Raw genomic sequence first — 21,712 nt, 5'->3', positions numbered from 1 at the left:
TTCAACAGTTACAGAAGGGATGAGGGTCCTGCTCGCAGGCTTACAATCTATAAGGAAATGTACAGTCCGCCATCATTATAAGAAATAAGGGTTTTCATATTAAGCTGCATGATCCGGTCATCAGCCAGGATCTGTCTGTCTGCAGTCACCGTGTGCTATAGGGTGTATGGAGGATATGGAGACAGATGAAAAGAAAGCAGCAGATTATGATTTGGTTAGTGAGTTAACGTGATAGACAAACTTATCTTGTCACATGGTATGATCTTTACATACTGTATATACTCAGTATAAGCCGACCCGCATATAAGCCGAGGCGCCTAATTTTGCCACGAAAAATTGGGAAAATGTATTGAACTGAGTATAAGCCGAGTGTGCATTGTCCCCTCATCCCCATCCTGATACACATGGTCCCATCATCCCCATCCTGGTTTGCATGGCTCCTCATCCCTATCCTGGTATGCATGGCTCCTCATCCCTATCCTGGTATGCATGGCTCCTCATCCCTATCCTGGTCTGCAGGGCTCCTCATCCCCATCCTTGCATACATGGCTCCTCATCCCTATCCTGGTCTGCAGGGCTCCTCATCCCCATCCTTGCATACATGGCTCCTCATCCCTATCCTTGCATACATGGCTCCTCATCCCTATTCTTGCATACATGGCTCCTCATCCCTATCCTGGTATGCATGGCTCCTCATCCCTATCCTTGTATGCATGGCTCCTCATCCCTATCCTGGTATGCATGGCTCCTCATCCCTATCCTTGTATGCATGGCTCCTCATCGCTATCCTGGTATGCATGGCCTCCTCATCCCTATCCTCATATGCATTGCACCCTCATCCCTATCCTGGTATGCATGGCTCCTCATCCCTATCCTGGTATGCATGGCTCCTCATCCCTATCCTTGTATGCATGGCTCCTCATCCCTATCCTTGTATGCATGGCTCCTCATCCCTATCCTGGTATGCATGGCCTCATCATCCCTATCCTCATATGCATTGCACCCTCATCCCTATCCTGGTATGCATGGCTCCCATCAAAAAAGCATTAAAAAAATCCTACTTGCGCTCCCTCGCCACGTCTTGTTCCGGCACCAGCAGCTGTTTTATGCTTGTAAGCAGCACATGGCAGGGATGTCATGGGAAGGGGATGAATATTCACCTCTCTCCACACCTATGGGAGTGGAGAGAGGTGAATATTAATTTATCTTAAGTAGCGGGAAAAAGTGACCGCCCGGCGGAAGTTCGGCGTCTGTGACTGACACTGTTACAGCACAGTGAATAGTCATTTCTCTTTAGCAGCAGGCATGGGATTTAGCCGGCTCCTGCCACTCCCCCTCCATGACCTGAGACAATGACTTGACTATAAGCCAAGGGGGGCGTTTTCAGCTCAAAAAAATGTGCTGAAAAACTTTGCTTATACTCGAGTATATAGGGTAATTAATTTGCATTTTATGGAATGAAATAAGTATTTCATACAGTAGAAAAACAAACTTAATATTTGGTAGAGAAGCCTTTGTTTTCTAATTACAGAGGTCAGACATTTCCTTTAGTTCTTGACCAAGTTTGCACACACTGCAGCAGGGATTTTGGCCCCCTCCTCCATACAGATCTTCTCCAGAGCTTTCAGGTATCGGGGCTGTCACTGGGCAGCATTTATTCTGAACTCCCTCCAAAGATTTTCTGTTAGATTCAGGTCTGAAGACTGGCTAGGTCACTCCAGGTCCTTGAGATGCTTCTTATGAAGCCACTCCTTAGATGCCCTGGCTGTGTGTTTTGGGTCATTGTCATGCTAGAAAACCCAGCCACAACCCATCTTCAGTGCTCTTACTGAGGGAAGGAGGTTGTTGTACAAAATCTTGTGAAACATGTCCCATCCACCCTCCCTTCAATAAAGTGCAATTGTTTTGTCCCCTTTGCAGAAAGTACCTCCAAAGTATGCTGTTCCCCCACCATGCTTCACGGTTGGGGTGGTTCTCCTGGGGGTTGTACTCATCCTTCTTCCTCCTCCAAACACGGCAAATAGAGTTGATACCAAAAAGTTCTATTTTGATCTCATGTGACGACATGACCTTCTCCCATGTCTCCTCTGGATCATCCATATGGTCAAACAGGCCTGGACTTGTGTTGGAGTAATAAGGGGACCTTGCGTGTCCTGCAGGATTTTAATCCAAGACGTTGCGTAGTGTGTTACTAACAGTAATGTTTGAGACTGTTGTTCCAGCTCTCTTCAGGTTATTGACCAGGTCCTCCTGTGTAGTTCTGGGCTGATTCCTGACCATTCCCAGAATCATCTTTACCCCACTGTGTATACATATACTATGTATATATACAGTATATATATAAAAAAAAATTTCTTCAGAAAACTATTAAATGTGCTTGTTATTTCCCAATAAAGCCTTGACCCTTCCAGTTATGTCTGTAGTTGCCATTACTTTAATAACGTGCACTGAGTTCTCTGAGTGTCTGACTATATCCTGCGTCCCAATAATTGAGTAATAAGAACACCTCATGAAATTCATCACACCAAAAATTGTTACATCCATATATGGTGTGCTTCTACATCAGAAGGAACTGCATATGGAAAAAATCGCACAAAACAGCAAAACTATAAAATGAACAAACTGCAATCAAAAAATCCAAAAGTAATCCATAAGCGTATGCAAAAAAGATGAAAATTTATTAAATACATAGGAGCGTCCACCAGGATTGCTCCTGCCCTGCCATTTGGTAATGTTATATTTTGAGGGACTAACCATTATTAATGTGGCTGGTGTAGGTTTTTTCCAATTTATGTACTTTTATTGCCATGTGGTATATGGGCAACATATAATACACTGTTATTGACTTATAGAAGAATGTTCTATTGTGTACTCCCATACATGGTAATTATGGACAAATTTATTAATATCTTGTTGTTCCTGTGAGCGCCCCCTTTTCTTGTCCAACATGTGCTTGTACCTATGTATTTAATACATTTTCATCTTTTTTGCTTGCGCTTATGGATTACTTTTGGATTTTTTGATCGCAATTTGTTCTTTGTATAGTGTTGTCCCAATAATTGAGTCCGGGAGAAAGAAGAGCGTTTCCATAGTGATGCGTCCGCGTTTTCTTCTTCTTTCATTTATCTGTTCTGTATCCTCTCGGTTCCGTGTTGTCAAGGAGATTGTTTTCTTAATTCTTGCAAGAAGTTTATGGCGTTTTTGTGTTTTTTGTTGTTGTTTTTTTTTTTTTTTTTAGATCCTTGAGTAAATTGGAGGATAAATGAATGCTGGAATAATTTACCAATAATAATTAATGCGGATGAAAGGACGCCAAATTATGGAAGCACAGGGTCGGCTACAGCAAATATTTAACCCTGTGGTTGTCAAGAATTAATTCTCTGAATAAATCAATTTCTACTATAAACTAACATATCTTATAGTCTTAAAATAAGAAAAAAAATTTTTTTAAAAACTCCCGGACTTCCGGCATACCTTTGATCTGCTGCCCATTTTCCCTGCCGATCTTTTCTAGTGTCACAAGTACACTATGTGGTCAAACATATTGACACATCCACATCCACCTCCTGGAGCTTTCTGGACCTCCTATCTTACATCCATAGACATTAATATAACGGCTCCCGATCTTCTGGGGAGGATTTCTACAAGATTTTGGAGGCTGTGAGAATTTTTTCCCTTTCATCCAGGAGAGCATTTGTGGGGTCAGACCCTGATGTTGGAGAGAGGATGGGCTCATAATCTCCATTATAGTTGTTGGATGGGGCTGAGGTCCAGGCTTTGCGCGGCCGCTCATGTTCTCCCCTCTGTGTCTGTATGGACCTTGTGCACTGGGCACAGTCATGGGGGACAGAAAAGAGTCCTCCCCAAACTGTTCCCACAAAGCTGAATCTATAATTATCCACAATGTCTTGTGCTGAAGATTAAGATTTCTCTTCACTTGAACTAAGAGTCTGAGGCCGCCCCCTGATAACAGTCCATAGCATTATCCTCCTCCACCATCTGTAAAGGGGGCACAATGCAGTCAGGGGTGGTAACGTCCTCCTGGAATCACGAAACTCAGACTCCTCCATCAGACGCAGATAGACAAGTGTGATCCAGCACGGCACAGAACACGTTTCCTCCAGAGTCCAGTGGTGGCGGCTTTACACCACTCCATCCGACACTCAGCATTGTGCTTGGTGATGTATGGCTGCATGCAGCTGCTCGGTCATGAAGCTCCTGACGGGGGCGTAGTGTTTGTACTGATACCAGAGGAGGTCTGGACTCTGGGGTCAGCAGAGCCGTGGTGACTTTTCTGCCCTCTACTCCTCAACACTCGGTCCCCCTCTCTGTAATGTTATGGGTCTCCAGTTCGTAACTGAGTTGCTGCAGTTCCTTCCACTTCTCAATAATATCACTCACAGGTGATGGGGGAAGATTCAGGAGGAAGGAATGTCATGGACGGACTTGTTACCCCAGTGGCTCCTATTACAGGACCGTGCTGATATCAGTGAGCTCTGCACCACCGGCCATTCTATCACACTGTAGTAACTGCAGACGGCCCGGCAGGGTCCAGAGGTTATACACCAGGGGGCGAGGGGCCGGATGGTATACATCAGGGGCAGGGAACTGGAGATTATAAACTGGGGAACGAGGGTGCTATCAAGGAACCTTACATAAACATTATACCAGATAAAATTATCCTTTATTATGCCTATTAAAATACAAGACATTACCACACATAAAACCAACCAACCGTGCTGCCTACCATAGCCCTGCAAACAACGCCCTGATGGCAAACTGCCTACCAGCACCCTATACACAAACGAGATTGGTGCCCCCGCTCCTTGGCGGCGGACCTTGATGCTCCTATATACCCCTGGGCTGGTGCAGCATGTAGTCACTCAGTCAACCAGGAAAGGAGCATATAGAGGTTGCCAATAAAGGATAGTTGGGTAGGCAACAATAAAGCCGTGTGCAAAAAAAGAAGTGACAGTGACACGGACAATGAAGTGACATGTGCAGAACAAATAAGTACCTAACTATGCTGTTCCCTGTAACTGTATGCCTTCCTATCAGCGGAGGTCGGCACCCTACTGGTCAGCGTAATGGCGCCCTCGCTACACGACGGCTATCCCTTGAAATCCCTGATATAACTGATCAACATTGGCAAAGGGTAGCAAAACAATGTAATAGACATAGAAGACATAAATTGTGCCAACAGCCCAATATCAACATGTGCGGCATGAAAGAATATAAAGATGCTAGTAAATCATATTGAGAACAGTAAGTAAAAGGTACTCAAGGTGCGTAACTGATAAGGAAAACCTCTACGCGTTTTTTCTTTTCAAATAATTTTATTGGTTTTCAGTCATTAAACAGGGTAAGGGAAGGAAGGTAGGAAGGGAGGAAAGGGAATGGGAAGTAAAGAACCTTGTACAGGTACGGAAAAAATTTAAAACTAGAGAACCCACAAATAGGCATTAAATAGCATATAGCAAATAACAACAAAAAAGGAAACGAAAATCGCCAATCCTTATTATGGGGTAACATTCTTGGAAGCAGATACGACATCCCGGTACTACAACGGCCATGTTTAGGCCTCAAAATATAATACCTCTTAATAAGTGTATTTGATATGGCATTTATTGTTCCAAGTCTTCCATTTTTTTGTATATTTGTGGATGTGATTGTTGTTAATCGCAAATCTGAGTTCTAAATCACTATATTGGCCTATTTTATCAAGTATGTCCGAAAACTTAGGAACCTCGACTTTCTTCCACCATTGTGTTAACATGGTCTTAGTCACTAAGAGGATGTGGATGATAATATGTCTTACCGAATCCTCAACGCGTTTCTTCTAACCGGATCACCCTCTTGACAGCCGGATCCATGTGCTGTTCTCACCTCCTCTACCTTATGCCTCTAGCAGAATCGCAGCCATGCCAAGCCATTATACATGTTATCCATGCCATCCTACATATAACTTCAGACATGGCCTCTTCTCTCGTAGGTCGCCTTCATGGCCTCCATGGCCACTCACTTCAGCAACATTAACAGTGGGATCATCTTCAGCAGCGTGGAGACAAACGTCGGTAACTTTTTCGACGTCATGACTGGAAGGTTTTCAGCTCCCGTAGCAGGTATGCAATTATCGATAATAGTGGTTACTCGGTGATGATCGTTATTGGGCCTTCTGGGGTCTTCGGTCTTTACATACTTGGTTTTGAATCTGCAATTCGTGCTGTAAAATTAAGGAAAGGCCCAGATGGACTGAACTAGGGATTTTTGCATTTTATGGAAAGTTTGATATTTTGGCACTTTGTGAGAAGAAAGCAAGTGATAGCCAAGAAGAAGATGGCCAATATGGTGTCATAGATCCACCGAGCTAAAAGGGACATTCACTTTAGACCACTTATTACTAAAGGCCAAAGCAAGATGCAAAGTAAGTAAACTAAGGAATCAAAGTCAAGATTTTACCTAGAAAGTTGTTAGAAATCCATAATAATCACTGTACATTAGATGTAACTGTAAAAAAAGTTTAGTTCTACATGTTTCTTTCTGCCACCTTGAGTAACGTGACGACTGGTGAAATAATAATAATTTATTTCTATAGCGCTGACATATTCCGCAGCACTTTACATTATAGAGGGGACTTGTACAGACAATAGACATTACAGCATAGCAATAATCACATGAATCAAAACAGATACCAAGAGGAATGAGGGCCCTGCTCGCAAGCTTACACTCTATGAGGAAAAAGGGGAGACACGAAAGGTGGATGGTAACAATTGCCTTCATTGTTCGGACCAGCCATAGTGTAAGAAATCGGGTGTTCATGTAACGCTGCATGAACCAGTTACAGTGGGGAAAAAAAGTATTTAGTCAGTCAGCAATAGTGCAAGTTCCACCACTTAAAAAGATGAGAGGCGTCTGTAATTTACATCATAGGTAGACCTCAACTATGGGAGACAAACTGAGAAAAAAAAATCCAGAAAATCACATTGTCTGTTTTTTTTTCATTTTATTTGCATATTATGGTGGAAAATAAGTATTTGGTCAGAAACAAAATTTCATCTCAATACTTTGTGATATATCCTTTGTTGGCAATGACAGAGGTCAAACGTTTTCTGTAAGTCTTCACAAGGTTGCCACACACTGTTGTTGGTATGTTGGCCCATTCCTCCATGCAGATCTCCTCTAGAGCAGTGATGTTTTTGGCTTTTCGCTTGGCAACACGGACTTTCAACTCCCTCCAAAGGTTTTCTATAGGGTTGAGATCTGGAGACAGGCTAGGCCACTCCAGGACCTTGAAATGCTTCTTACGAAGCCACTCCTTCGTTGCCCTGGCGGTGTGCTTTGGATCATTGTCATGTTGAAAGACCCATCCACGTTTCATCTTCAATGCCCTTGCTGATGGAAGGAGGTTTGCAATCAAAATCTCACGATACATGGCCCCATTCATTCTTTCATGTACCCGGATCAGTCGTCCTGGCCCCTTTGCAGAGAAACAGCCCCAAAGCATGATGTTTCCACAACCATGCTTTACAGTAGGTATGGTGTTTGATGGATGCAACTCAGTATTCTTTTTCCTCCAAACACGACAAGTTGTGTTTCTACCAAACAGATCCAGTTTGGTTTCATCAGACCATAGGACATTCTCCCAAAACTCCTCTGGATCATCCAAATGCTCTCTAGCAAACTTCAGACGGGCCCGGACATGTACAGGCTTAAGCAGTGAGACACGTCTGGCACTGCAGGATCTGAGTCCATGGTGGCGTAGTGTGTTACTTATGGTAGGCCTTGTTACATTGGTCCCAGCTCTCTGCAGTTCATTCACTAGGTCCCCCCGAGGGGTTCTGGGATTTTTGCTCACCGTTCTTGTGATCATTCTGACCCCACGGGGTGGGATTTTGCGTGGAGCACCAGATCGAGGGAGATTATCAGTGGTCTTGTATGTCTTCCATTTTCTAATTATTGCTCCCACAGTTGATTTCTTCACTCCAAGCTGGTTGGCTATTGCAGATTCAGTCTTCCCAGCCTGGTGCAGGGCTACAATTTTGTTTCTGGTGTCCTTTGACAGCTCTTTGATCTTCACCATAGTGGAGTTTGGAGTCAGACTGTTTGAGGGTGTGCACAGGTGTCTTTTTATACTGATAACAAGTTTAAACAGGTGCCATTACTACAGGTAATGAGTGGAGGAAAGAGGAGACTCTTAAAGAAGAAGTTACAGGTCTGTGAGAGCCAGAAATCTTGATTGCTTGTTTCTGACCAAATACTTATTTTCCACCATAATATGCAAATAAAATGAAAAAAAAACAGACAATGTGATTTTCTGGATTTTTTTTTCTCAGTTTGTCTCCCATAGTTGAGGTCTACCTATGATGTAAATTACAGACGCCTCTCATCTTTTTAAGTGGTGGAACTTGCACTATTGCTGACTGACTAAATACTTTTTTTCCCCACTGTATAATAGAACGAAGGGCATGGGTAGGGTGGTAGACTGAGATAAGGGAGGAGATGTAGGGTGGTGCTGAGCCGTGGAGGGCTTTGTGGGTGAGAGTGATTAGTTTATATTGAACTCTGGAGTGGATGGGTAACCAGTGCAATGACTGGCACAAGGTAGAGGCATCGGTGTAACGGTTGAATGAAAACTTTGATGCAATATTACTAAACTGTTAACAAATGATACAAAGTTTACAAAGAACGAACACAGTCAACAAATTAATGTTAGGTGATAAACTGGTCATAGTAGATGAAGAGCGGAAATTGAGGGAACCTGTCTGTCTGATCTTACTAATAATGATGTCGGTGCTCCAGGTGCCCTCAATGCCATAAGCTTTTCCTGTCATAACTTGACGTCACCGCTTTTTGCTGTTTTGTTCAACCCAAACTCTCAGTGGACAATAAAGGGTTCTGTACATCTTAAAGGTGTCTCTTACGAAGAGTACATCTCTGCCTTTCACTCATTCTGTCCTTTCGCTTGTTCTGCCCTTAGTTGTCTCTGCTCTGTTACCCTAAAGCTTTCTCTGCTGCCCCAACTTCTAACTACTCATTGGAGGACAGAACCATCCATCTGCCATGTTTTCAGATCCTTCTTCCTAAGACACTCTGCGGTGATGGCAGCATGCAGGTGGAGACAGGCGCTGCAAATGGCACAGCAGCGGCCGTAGGTTTCACAGGTGCTGCCTGGGAGAAGTCTTGTGCAGCAGCGGCAGGTACTGCGGGTGATGGTACTGGTGTGACAGCAGCGACAGCGGGTACCAATGGGGAGGGTACTGGGCATGGAGGTACCGATGGTGTAGGCCCCTCCCGGGCGTGCTGCCAGTTCATTATCCAGATCGCCTCCTGCCTCAGCAGTAGGCGGTGTGTCAGCTGGGCAATCTCGGCCTCCAGCTGCTGGCGGTCCATTGTGGAAGTCGGATCGGAGCCTTCAGCCAATGCGCCGGGGAGGTTCAGCTCAACCTCCTTGCGCTCTTCGGGCCTCCCTCCTTCTTCCATCATGGCGTTCTCTCTTCCTTCTTCCTGTCTGGACTCTTTTCCCGCCACCGGTTCTCGCTCCTCCTTCTGAGGGCGGCATCTTCTTCCTACTCCTGCATACCAGGCCAGTATACGAACCCCTCGGGGGGTAGGCCATGTTGCAGTTGCATAGAAGTTCAGGCAGGGGAGGCCCAGGACAGTTCGCCGTCTTTTCTTAGGACCACCCATATTGTCACGCCCTTCTTCTCCGCGCCGGCGGCCATTTTTAGAGTCCATATTACAGTCTATCAATTTGGTTATTCTGCCCTTTGTCAGCAATCTTTAAGTCCAATAAATCCTAGGCACACAGAACCTGGTGGCACCGGGCTTCGTCATCCTGTTCGTGACGCCAAGTTGGGTCGCCCTCCCAGGGCTGTGGGGTACTCGGTACCGGGCCCGATGAGCTTCAATGGGAGATGTCACGGCAGCTGGGACCCGGCCCGTGGCCCAGGGCGCCCATTGTAAAAGGGGAATGTTCAGTGTGCTTATGATGATTAGAGTTTATGAATGAATGAGTCGTGACGCCACCTGTGGTGTTCAGCAATGAAGATGTTAAGCCGACGCTGCAGACAGATCCTCTGGGACAGATGGTGTGGTGCAGCAATGATGTTATAGCCCTCCACAGGCAGGGCTGTAGTCCCAGGGCAGAGTAGGTGAAGTGACACGTAGATGGTGTAGTGTTGGGCGCAGGGGATGTAGCAGTGCCGGGCAGGTTGACGCAGGAATAAGTGGAGGACACCAGGGCATGTAGTTCCAAAGCTTTACTCACAGTCTGTTGAGGCACAAGAGCCCGCATCTGTGCCGTGTCCTTCGGGTCAGGAGCTCAGCCAACTTCCAGGCAAAATGAAGTACTCCTTTCCAATACTCCGCCAACATGTGCATTTTCTGAACGTCTCCCTCTTAGCGCCTTTAGTGAAGTACTCACAGTACTGAGTTACACTGGAGTTCCTCCTGTCAGATATTCCTTTGAACTCTACTTGTACGGCAGACAGCTGTAGCCTGCTTCGGGGACTCCTTCTACCTAGTCCCGGCTCACACACGTTGCTGTTGTGCCCCCAAGTCTGGTGTGGGAATAAAGTGATCACTACTTCTATTCCTCTGGTGTCTGCTGCAGGACCATTAGTATCCATACAACCTCGGGGACCGGACCCCGGCCTTGCGCTTAGAACTTGGGAAGGGTTCTCCTCTAACCCTAATCCTTAGTTCTCTTCTTCTCCTCATGTTCCATACTAATCCTTTCCTTCTTATGGAGAGTCAGGCTTTCTATCAATGTTCCTTTCCTGTGCCAGCGGACCCAGGTCACTGAGGTCGGCTGCAGCACTTCCTTCCTCCATCCCACTCTGGGGATCTCCTCTCACAGACTGACCTCGTCAGACTCCTGTGACAAACTGACTCAATCCCACACTCTTCCCGCTCTTTTGGTGCAAAACTAAACTCCACCCGCCTCCCAGCACGCTTCGTGTTCTAAGCAGGGAGCCACCAAAGGGTGCTATGCTACACTACTATGTTGTGTGGGATGCAGGTGTTGGAGCGTGGTCAGGTGTCTCCACCTTACCTGGATGGTGGGGCACCACACCTCAGGAGGAGGTGCAGTACCTCTGTGGTGACTGAACCCTCAGGGGCGCCACATACACAGTGACTGAAAAACGCCAATTCTGGCGTTACAATTTTTTTTCTCTTAAAATAATAAAATGTTATATTTTTAATAGCTTCGACTTTTATGGAGAAGGCACTAATTTTTTTAAAATTGTTTTAAACTTTTCATTTTTTTTTACATATTTTATAAAAAAAAATAACTTTCAGTTTATTTTTTAAGTCTCTTATAGTGGACTTGAGCCTCTATGTATGCCAGGAAGACGAAAAAAAAGCGCAGCAAACACAAATGTGTGGTGGAATATCTGAGTTGCTAGTTGGGTTAAAGTGGTTCTCCACTTTGCACAATCTCCACTTCTTACAATATTCACGATGTACTACTTCATTGCAGCTGTCATGCAGAGTTGTGGGGCTATGTGTGGGCCCTTATACAGTGTGCGGGGCTATGTGTGGGCCCTTATACAGTGTACGGGGCTATGTGTGGGCCCTTATACAGTGTACGGGGCTATGTGTGGGCCCTTATACAGTGTGCAGAGCTATGTGTGGGCCCTTATACAGTGTGCGGGGCTATGTGTGGGCCTTTATACAGTGTACGGGGCTATGTGTGGGCCTTTATACAGTGTACGGGGCTATGTGTGGGCCCTTATACAGTGTGCAGAGCTATGTGTGGGCCTTTATACAGTGTGCAGAGCTATGTGTGGGCCTTTATACAGTGTGCAGAGCTATGTGTGGGCCCTTATACAGTGTGCAGAGCTATGTGTGGGCCTTTATACAGTGTACAGGGCTATGTGTGGGCCCTTATACAGTGTGCAGAGCTATGTGTGGGCCTTTATACAGTGTGCGGGGCTATGTGTGGGCCTTTATACAGTGTACAGGGCTATGTGTGGGCCCTTATACAGTGTGCAGAGCTATGTGTGGGCCTTTATACAGTGTGCGGGGCTATGTGTGGGCCCTTATACAGTGTGCAGAGCTATGTGTGGGCCTTTATACAGTGTGCAGAGCTATGTGTGGGCCTTTATACAGTGTGCGGGGCTATGTGTGGGCCCTTATACAGTGTACGGGGCTATGTGTGGGCCCTTATACAGTGTGCGGGGCTATGTGTGGGCCCTTATACAGTGTGCAGAGCTATGTGTGGGCCTTTATACAGTGTGCAGAGCTATGTGTGGGCCCTTATACAGTGTGCGGGGCTATGTGTGGGCCCTTATACAGTGTGCAGAGCTATGTGTGGGCCTTTATACAGTGTGCGGGGCTATGTGTGGGCCCTTATACAGTGTACGGGGCTATGTGTGGGCCTTTATACAGTGTACTGGGCTATGTGTGGGCCCTTATACAGTGTACGGGGCTATGTGTGGGCCTTTATACAGTGTGCAGGGCTATGTGTGGGCCTTTATACAGTGTACGGGGCTATGTGTGGGCCCTTATACAGTGTACGGGGCTATGTGTGGGCCCTTATACAGTGTACGGGGCTATGTGTGGGCCCTTATACAGTGTACGGGGCTATGTGTGGGCCCTTATACAGTGTGCAGGGCTATGTGTGGGCCCTTATACAGTGTACGGGGCTATGTGTGGGCCCTTATACAGTGTGCAGGGCTATGTGTGGGCCCTTATACAGTGTGCAGGGCTATGTGTGGGCCCTTATACAGTGTACGGGGCTATGTGTGGGCCCTTATACAGTGTACGGGGCTATGTGTGGGCCCTTATACAGTGTACGGGGCTATGTGTGGGCCCTTATACAGTGTACGGGGCTATGTGTGGGCCCTTATACCGTGTACGGGGCTATGTGTGGGCCCTTATACAGTGTACGGGGCTATGTGTGGGCCCTTATACAGTGTACGGGGCTATGTGTGGGCCCTTATACAGTGTACGGGGCTATGTGTGGGCCCTTATACAGTGTACGGGGCTATGTGTGGGCCCTTATACAGTGCGCGGGGCTATGTGTGGGCCCTTATACAGTGCGCGGGGCTATGTGTGGGCCCTTATACAGTGTACGGGGCTATGTGTGGGCCCTTATACAGTGTACGGGGCTATGTGTGGGCCCTTATACAGTGTACGGGGCTATGTGTGGGCCCTTATACAGTGTACGGGGCTATGTGTGGGCCCTTATACCGTGTACGGGGCTATGTGTGGGCCCTTATACAGTGTACGGGGCTATGTGTGGGCCCTTATACAGTGTACGGGGCTATGTGTGGGCCCTTATACAGTGTACGGGGCTATGTGTGGGCCCTTATACAGTGTACGGGGCTATGTGTGGGCCCTTATACAGTGCGCGGGGCTATGTGTGGGCCCTTATACAGTGCGCGGGGCTATGTGTGGGCCCTTAGCCCCGCGCACTGTATAAGGGCCCACACATAGCCCCGCGCACTGTATAAGGGCCCACACATAGCCCCGCGCACTGTATAAGGGCCCACACATAGCCCCGTACACTGTATAAGGGCCCACACATAGCCCCGTACACTGTATAAGGGCCCACACATAGCCCCGTACACTGTATAAGGGCCCACACATAGCCCCGTACACTGTATAAGGGCCCACACATAGCCCCGTACACTGTATAAGGGCCCACACATAGCCCCGTACACTGTATAAGGGCCCACACATAGCCCCGTACACTGTATAAGGGCCCACACATAGCCCCGTACACTGTATAAGGGCCCACACATAGCCCCGCGCACTGTATAAGGGCCCACACATAGCCCCGCGCACTGTATAAGGGCCCACACATAGCCCCGTACACTGTATAAGGGCCCACACATAGCCCCGTACACTGTATAAGGGCCCACACATAGCCCCGTACACTGTATAAGGGCCCACACATAGCTCTGTACACTGTATAAGGGCCCACACATAGCCCCGTACACTGTATAAGGGCCCACACATAGCCCTGTACACGGTATAAGGGCCCACACATAGCCCCGTACACTGTATAAGGGCCCACACATAGCCCCGTACACTGTATAAGGGCCCACACATAGCCCTGTACACTGTATAAGGGCCCACACATAGCCCCGTACACTGTATAAGGGCCCACACATAGCCCTGTACACGGTATAAGGGCCCACACATAGCCCCGTACACTGTATAAGGGCCCACACATAGCCCCGTACACTGTATAAGGGCCCACACATAGCCCCGTACACTGTATAAGGGCCCACACATAGCCCCGTACACTGTATAAGGGCCCACACATAGCCCCGTACACGGTATAAGGGCCCACACATAGCCCCGTACACTGTATAAGGGCCCACACATAGCCCCGTACACTGTATAAGGGCCCACACATAGCCCCGTACACTGTATAAGGGCCCACACATAGCCCCGTACACTGTATAAGGGCCCACACATAGCCCTGCACACTGTATAAGGGCCCACACATAGCCCTGCACACTGTATAAGGGCCCACACATAGCCCCGTACACTGTATAAGGGCCCACACATAGCCCTGCACACTGTATAAGGGCCCACACATAGCCCCGTACACTGTATAAGGGCCCACACATAGCCCCGTACACTGTATAAGGGCCCACACATAGCCCCGTACACTGTATAAGGGCCCACACATAGCCCCGTACACTGTATAAAGGCCCACACATAGCCCTGCACACTGTATAAAGGCCCACACATAGCCCCGTACACTGTATAAGGGCCCACACATAGCCCCGTACACTGTATAAAGGCCCACACATAGCCCCGTACACTGTATAAGGGCCCACACATAGCCCCGCACACTGTATAAAGGCCCACACATAGCTCTGCACACTGTATAAGGGCCCACACATAGCCCCGCACACTGTATAAGGGCCCACACATAGCCCCGTACACTGTATAAGGGCCCACACATAGCCCCGCACACTGTATAAAGGCCCACACATAGCCCCGCACACTGTATAAGGGCCCACACATAGCCCCGTACACTGTATAAGGGCCCACACATAGCCCCGCACACTGTATAAAGGCCCACACATAGCCCCGCACACTGTATAAAGGCCCACACATAGCTCTGCACACTGTATAAAGGCCCACACATAGCTCTGCACACTGTATAAGGGCCCACACATAGCCCCGCACACTGTATAAAGGCCCACACATAGCTCTGCACACTGTATAAGGGCCCACACATAGCCCCGTACACTGTATAAAGGCCCACACATAGCCCCGCACACTGTATAAAGGCCCACACATAGCTCTGCACACTGTATAAAGGCCCACACATAGCTCTGCACACTGTATAAGGGCCCACACATAGCCCCGCGCACTGTATAAGGGCCCACACATAGCCCCGTACACTGTATAAGGGCCCACACATAGCCCCGCGCACTGTATATGTGTGGGCCCTTATACAGTGCGCGGGGCTATGTGTGGGCCCTTATACAGTGCGCGGGGCTATGTGTGGGCCCTTATACAGTGCGCGGGGCTATGTGTGGGCCCTTATACCGTGTACGGGGCTATGTGTGGGCCCTTATACAGTGTACGGGGCTATGTGTGGGCCCTTATACAGTGCGCGGTGCTATGTGTGGGCCCTTATACAGTGCGCGGGGCTATGTGTGGGCCCTTATACAGTGCGCGGGGCTATGTGTGGGCCCTTATACAGTGTGCGGGGCTATGTGTGGGCCCTTATACAGTGTGCGGGGCTGTGTGTCCCCCAACGTTCACCATCCCACCTGACGGAACTGGAGAGGATCCCCAAATCCAGGGGTGAAAAACTTGTAACATCATTCCCAAGAAGACTCATGGCTGTACTAGCTCAAAAGGTGCTTCTACTCAATACTGAGCAAAGGGGCTGAATACTTATGATCATGTGATATTTACCAAATGGCTGCAGTGAAAAATGTAAAGGAGTCTGAATACTTTCCGTACCCTCTGTAGAGCTCAGTGGTGGAGGTTTTACCCAGCTTGGTCAGCCAGAGTTCAATTAATGTTACTTGTGAGATTTTTGGGGAATATTCAATGATCGTTTGCTACTTTTCCTCCTCTAGATAAAAAACGCGTGCAGTCTGATCATGCAGCACAGTATAAAGAAGGAGAAGGTGTTTGTATGTATGAGTCCAGTGGGCGGTCCTAATAGTGATTGACAGCTATCTCTGCATGCCTAGTCATACAGGGAAAGCTATCAAGCATTGAATGGGACCGCCCAATGATCTCATCTGCATACAAACACCAGGGAAGCAAGTTTTACTGAAACTTTACTGCAATAATGAACATCAATCTGCTCAGCTCCTCCTGCTCTACACCATCCTCCCTGCACATCGGAGACCATTTTCAACATGACGGGTTAGGCCTGTTTCACACATCAGTTTTTCCAGATCAGTCAAAATCCGCCAAAAAGTGAAAATGGCGGATCCGCTAAAAATGTGTAAAAACTGATGCAAGTGGATGATACGGATCCGTTTTTTGACGGATCCGCTATACAGATTTTTGTACGGATCCATCAAAAACCGGATCCGTTCCATCCACTGGCATCCGGTTTTTCCATCTGTTGGATCCGTTTTCTACCGGATCCGTTTTTCCACACCTCCAAAATGGGATGTTCCCAAATATGATTGGCTCTTAGAAAATGCTCCCAAATGTGATTGGCTCCTGGAAACTAGGGGAAAACTATATCTATGGTGTTGTTATACAATATCTTTGAAAGGTTTGAGAGCTAGTGGCAGCAATGGAAGGAGTTAGTGCGAGTATTAACAGCTTCTGTGCGGAATTTGATCTTCACTGCAATCGGTTGGCAATTATTGTTCTCCAGAGGGAGAAAAGAAGACTGCGAATCCTGCGTCTCCAACGCATGAAGAGACGACGGCAGTGGATTCATCCGATAAATGCGCAGAGATTTACCCTTGGCGTGTTTTCCACACTGTATCTGGAATTGAAGGATAATCCGGACAAGTTCTTCAACTATGTGCGCATGAGGCAGGACTTGTTCGAGATATTGGTGGAGCGTGTTGGAGAACAAATCCGGAGAAGGGACACCTACATGCGGTTTTCTGTATCACCGGCGGAGCGTTTGATGGTGACCCTTCGGTAAGTTATCTATTTTTTAAAAGGTTTCAGAATCTGCAGACTTTTATTGTTATGTTATGGCTTGTAGTTTGTATTAATTTTACTTTTTTCCCTTTTTTTTTACAAGTTTCCTGGCAACTGGAGAATCCTTCACCTCCCTCTATTACCAGTTCCGGCTCGGGATTTCAACAATATCTGGAATAGTCCAACAGACCTGCCGGGCATTGTGGGATTGTCTACAGGAGGAATACATCCCACAGCCAACACAGGAGAGGTGGCTGGAGATTGCGGACAGCTTTCAAGAAATCTGCCAGTTTCCAAATTGCGTTGGTGACATGGATGGGAAGCATATCAGGATTGTGAAACCCATGGGATCTGGATCAGAATTTTTCAACTACAAGAATTCTTCTCCGTTGTACTGATTGCCATTGCAGACTCCAAATGCAAATTTATTGCCGTGGACATTGGTGCGTTTGGTCGATCAAATGATTCTCAGGTGTTCAAGATGTCCACAATGGGCCGTCGTTTGTATGGAGACAATTTTGATTTCCCACCTCCAAGACCACTCCCTGGAACAACTGGCCCACCAATGCCATTTGTGTGTGTTGGTGATGACGCTTTTCAACTGTCCAAACATCTTCTCAAGCCCTATGGTAGTCGTGGATTGACACACAGCAAAATAATATTTAACTATCGATTGACAAGAGCGCGAAGAGTGGTGGAGTGCGCTTTTGGGATTTTAACTGCAAAATGGAGAGTGCTGTTAGCGGCCATAAAAATGAAAACTGAGACTGTGGATGAGGTGGTGAAGGCCTGTGTCATCCTGCACAATTTTGTCCTTTCAAAGGAACCTGTTTCCATGGAAGAAAATGTTTGTGAAACCACCTTGTGGGATTATCAGCAGACAAGTGTTCGGAGTACTGGATCAGTGTCAAGAATGAGGGACACATTTGCGGATTATTTTCTGTCACCAGAAGGAAGAGTCGACTGGCAAGATGACAAGGTATGATTTTTTTTTTTTCCCCAAGGTTCCTTTGAAAAACTGTAGCAATTTTTCCTTTTTTAGTTTTGATATCTTTACACCAATTGTGTTTAATAAGTGTTGTGTTTTTTGTACCTTTACACCACAGTTGTACTTTCATCCTTTTACCAAGAACTAAAGAAAAAAAGGACACTACACAATAAAATTGTTTTAAAACAAAAACGTGTTTATTTTTGAATTTTTTAAAATACTGTTATTTTAATTTTTTATAAAAAAAAACTGTTATTTAAATTTTTTAGAAAAATGTTTCATTTTTTAACAAAGTTAAAGATGCCGGTATTGTTGGGTGCAGATATCATCGGCGGGGTTGACCACATCGAAGGGGGGGGTGGAGGACTAGGAACGGAGTTGGTTTGGATCAGAAGTGGAAGGGGGGTTGAAAACATGAGGGTGGGATGGGAGTTGATGGACAGAGGAGGTTTGTGGGAACATTGAAGGTGTGTGTGGGGGTGGGTATGGTGAGGGCATAGTGCCCCACCATCCAGGTAAGGTGGGAACTCCTTTCCACGCTCCAACACCGGCCGCACCCCACACACACAGGGTAGTTCTGCACAACCACAAGCGGCTTTGTACTTAGAGAGTAGCAGAGCACCTTTGGTGGTTCCCTGCTTGGAACACTGGACGTGCTGGGAGGTGGGTGGAGTTTAGATAAATAAGAGTGGAAAAGTATAGGATTACAGGTTCAGTCTCACAGAAGGTCGGCGGAGTAGTAGGACACTCTGAGAGGAGTGAGAATCCCTGGAAGAAGGGATGGAGGAAGGAGTGCTGCAGCTGCCTCAGTGACCTGAGCCAGCTGGCATGGAAAGGAGAGTAAGGAGAAAGACGTAGAACTGTAACCCAAATTTCCATAAGAAAGAGAGACAAGTACGGAACGAAGGCGGATTAGAGAGAACAGAGAGGACGTGGGTTGGAAGAGGAACCCTGCCTATAGGTTCTCAGCGCAAGGCCGGGGCCCGGTCCCCGAGGTAGTATGGACAGTCCACTTATGGTTCTGCAGCAGACACCGGTGGAGTAGTTGGCTGTAAATGCACTATTCCCATCCAAGACTTGGGGCACAACAGCATCTGTATAGGGAGCCGGGACTCAGGAGAAGGGAGTCCCCGAAGCAGGCTACAGCTGTCTGCCGTACAAGTAGAGAACACAGGAACATCTGTCAGGAGGAACTCCAGCGTAACTTAGAGTTTGGAGATCTTCACACTTAAAGGTGCTATAGAGGAGACGTTCAGGAAGGTACATGTTGGCGGAGTGTTGGAGAGGAGCCTTCCATCTTGCCTGGAGGTTGACTGAGTCTCTGACCCGGAGGCAGGCACCTGTGTGCACTAAAGACTGAGTAAAGCGTTGGAACTGCAAGCCCTGGTGTCCTCCATTCATTCTTGGCCAACAGACTCAGCACCGCTACATCTGGGTACCAACTACCACACCGCCTGCGCCTCTCCTCATCCATTACACATACACTGCCCTGGGGCTACAGCTTCGCCTGTGGGGAACTACACCATCTAGGCTGCAACACACCACCAGCCCCAGAGGATCTGCATGCAGCGTCGGACTAACATCTCACTTGCCGAACACCACAGGTGGCGTCATAAACTATTCCAATAAAACTACACAAACAAACACTGCCATTGATTTGGGCGCCCAGGGCCACGGACCGGGTCACCGCTGCTGTGACACATCATCCCCCTGACACCAGGCCCGGTACCGAGTACCCCGCAGCCCTGGGTGGTGAGGGCGACCCAGAAGTAAGGTACTGGGAAGAATGGAATGGGGAACTAGAGAAAGAAGAAGGAGCAGGAGGATGGATGGTGGTAGGCGGATGGATGGTGGTGGAAGGATGGACGGGGGAAGGATGGACAGAGGGAGGATGGATGATGGAATGAGGTGATGGAATGCTTCGGACATTGCAGCAACTAGAGCATTGTGACAGGCTTGCATCACATGCATCTGCTGGTGAGTATTTAAACCTTCCATTTGCCGGACAACTGAATGAAAAAAAATGTGTCTCGGCGTCTGGTTTGACTCTGCATTCATCCGTTCCATGTAGCTTCTGAGTTCCATGATACTTTGATTTATCATGTTCAACCCAGAAGCTAACTGCTGACCATAAACGTGGAAAGCATTCTGGACGGATGAGTTCAGACTCAAACAGTCAGACAAGGTCATCCTTTCCAGACCTCTCAGACGCTGCCGTCCAGAACCAAAAGTTGGTCAAGATGTTGCGGCAGTGTCAGAGGGGTGGGGCAAAGGGTACTGTAAATCGTCACCAGCAGCTTCATGTGATGAAGTCTGCCCTGCTGCTCCAGTGCTGGTGGAGGGGATAGAGGGACGAGACAAGAGGGAAGGTAGAGAGGGGTCGGATAACTCGATGTGGTCACCGGTGGCAGTCTCCGAAGGGATCCCTCCAGAGGGAGGCAACTCAGAAGCAGGCTCCTGAGTGCTGCAGACGGTGCTAAAAAAAAGAGAAAAAAAAAATATATTAATCTAATATATAAAGCTCAAAGTGTGTATGTATGTGTGTGTGTGTGTGTGTGTATGTTTGTATGTCCGGGATAGGCATCCGCACCGTCGCAGCTACAGCCACAAAATTTGGCACAGTCACACGTCTGGACCCCGAGAGCGTCCTAAGCTATGTTGTGAGGCAAAATTTAAACCCCGCGCGTTCCAATTCACCAAACAATTTTGCCCCTAACTACATACTGGGGATAAAGTGTGTGCGCGTCAAGCCCCGCCCCTCATTGTGATGTCACAATGCCCCCATTTGCATACTGGGGAAGCAGTGTGTGCGTATCAAGCCCCGCCCCTCATTATGATGTCACAATGGTTGCCATGGCGACGCTGATGTCATCAAAGGTTGCAAGCCCTGCCGCCGCTCATTATGATGTCATAATGGTTGACTATGGAATGGAGGATGTGTGATGAGTATATGGGCACCGGACTATGGGATGGAGGATATGTATGATGGGTATATGGGCACGGGACTATGGGATGGCGGATATGTATATGGGCACGGGACTATGGGATGGAGGATGTGTGATGGGTATATGGGCACTCGACTATGGGATGGAGGATGTGTATGACGGGTATATGGGCACTGGACTATGGGATGAAGGATGTGTGATGGGTATATGGGCATTGGACTATGGGATGGAGGATATGTATGATGGGTATATGGGCGCGGGACTATGAGATGAAGGATGTGTGATGGGTATATGGGCACTCGACTATGGGATGGAGGATATGTATGATGGGTATATGGGCACGGGACTATGGGATGGAGGATAATTATAATTTGCTATAACTAACCACAGTTAGTTACTATGCCTGGGCAGCGCCGGGCTCTTCAGCTAGTATATTGATATTTCATTTAACACTGCTGAAAAAAAATAGGTTAAACATGTAAACATTTGTACTACAGACATGGTGTGTGGAATATTTACCTTCTGCTCACCATCGTCGACCGGAGGAACGACAGGGCTCTGTAATGTTTATACGGGGTGCTCCTGCGTCCTCTCGATCCACTCGGGGCCTGCATCTCCTTGTTGAAGTCCCTCTTGAAGCGATCCCTGAGCGACCGCCACCGTATGATAACCCTGT

At 47.5% G+C, this 21,712-nt stretch overlaps 1 protein-coding gene across 1 annotated transcript in view; it reads left to right on the top strand.

The window, feature by feature from the left end:
- Nucleotides 1-21,712, top strand: part of C1QTNF3 (C1q and TNF related 3) — an 86,656-nt gene that overhangs the window by 43,307 nt on the left and 21,637 nt on the right. Inside the window, exon 4 of the mRNA XM_073543991.1 lies at nucleotides 5,993-6,122. Coding sequence (XP_073400092.1) covers nucleotides 5,993-6,122 — 130 coding nt within the window. The remainder of the gene's footprint in view (nucleotides 1-5,992; nucleotides 6,123-21,712) is intronic.

Source organism: Dendrobates tinctorius, unplaced genomic scaffold (genome assembly GCF_039654945.1).
Source record: "Dendrobates tinctorius isolate UK_male_01 unplaced genomic scaffold, ASM3965494v1 ptg000135l, whole genome shotgun sequence".
Classification (NCBI taxonomy): domain Eukaryota; kingdom Metazoa; phylum Chordata; class Amphibia; order Anura; family Dendrobatidae; genus Dendrobates; species Dendrobates tinctorius.
Note: the sequence above shows the minus strand (reverse complement) of the source record. Positions and strands in the feature narration are given on the sequence as shown.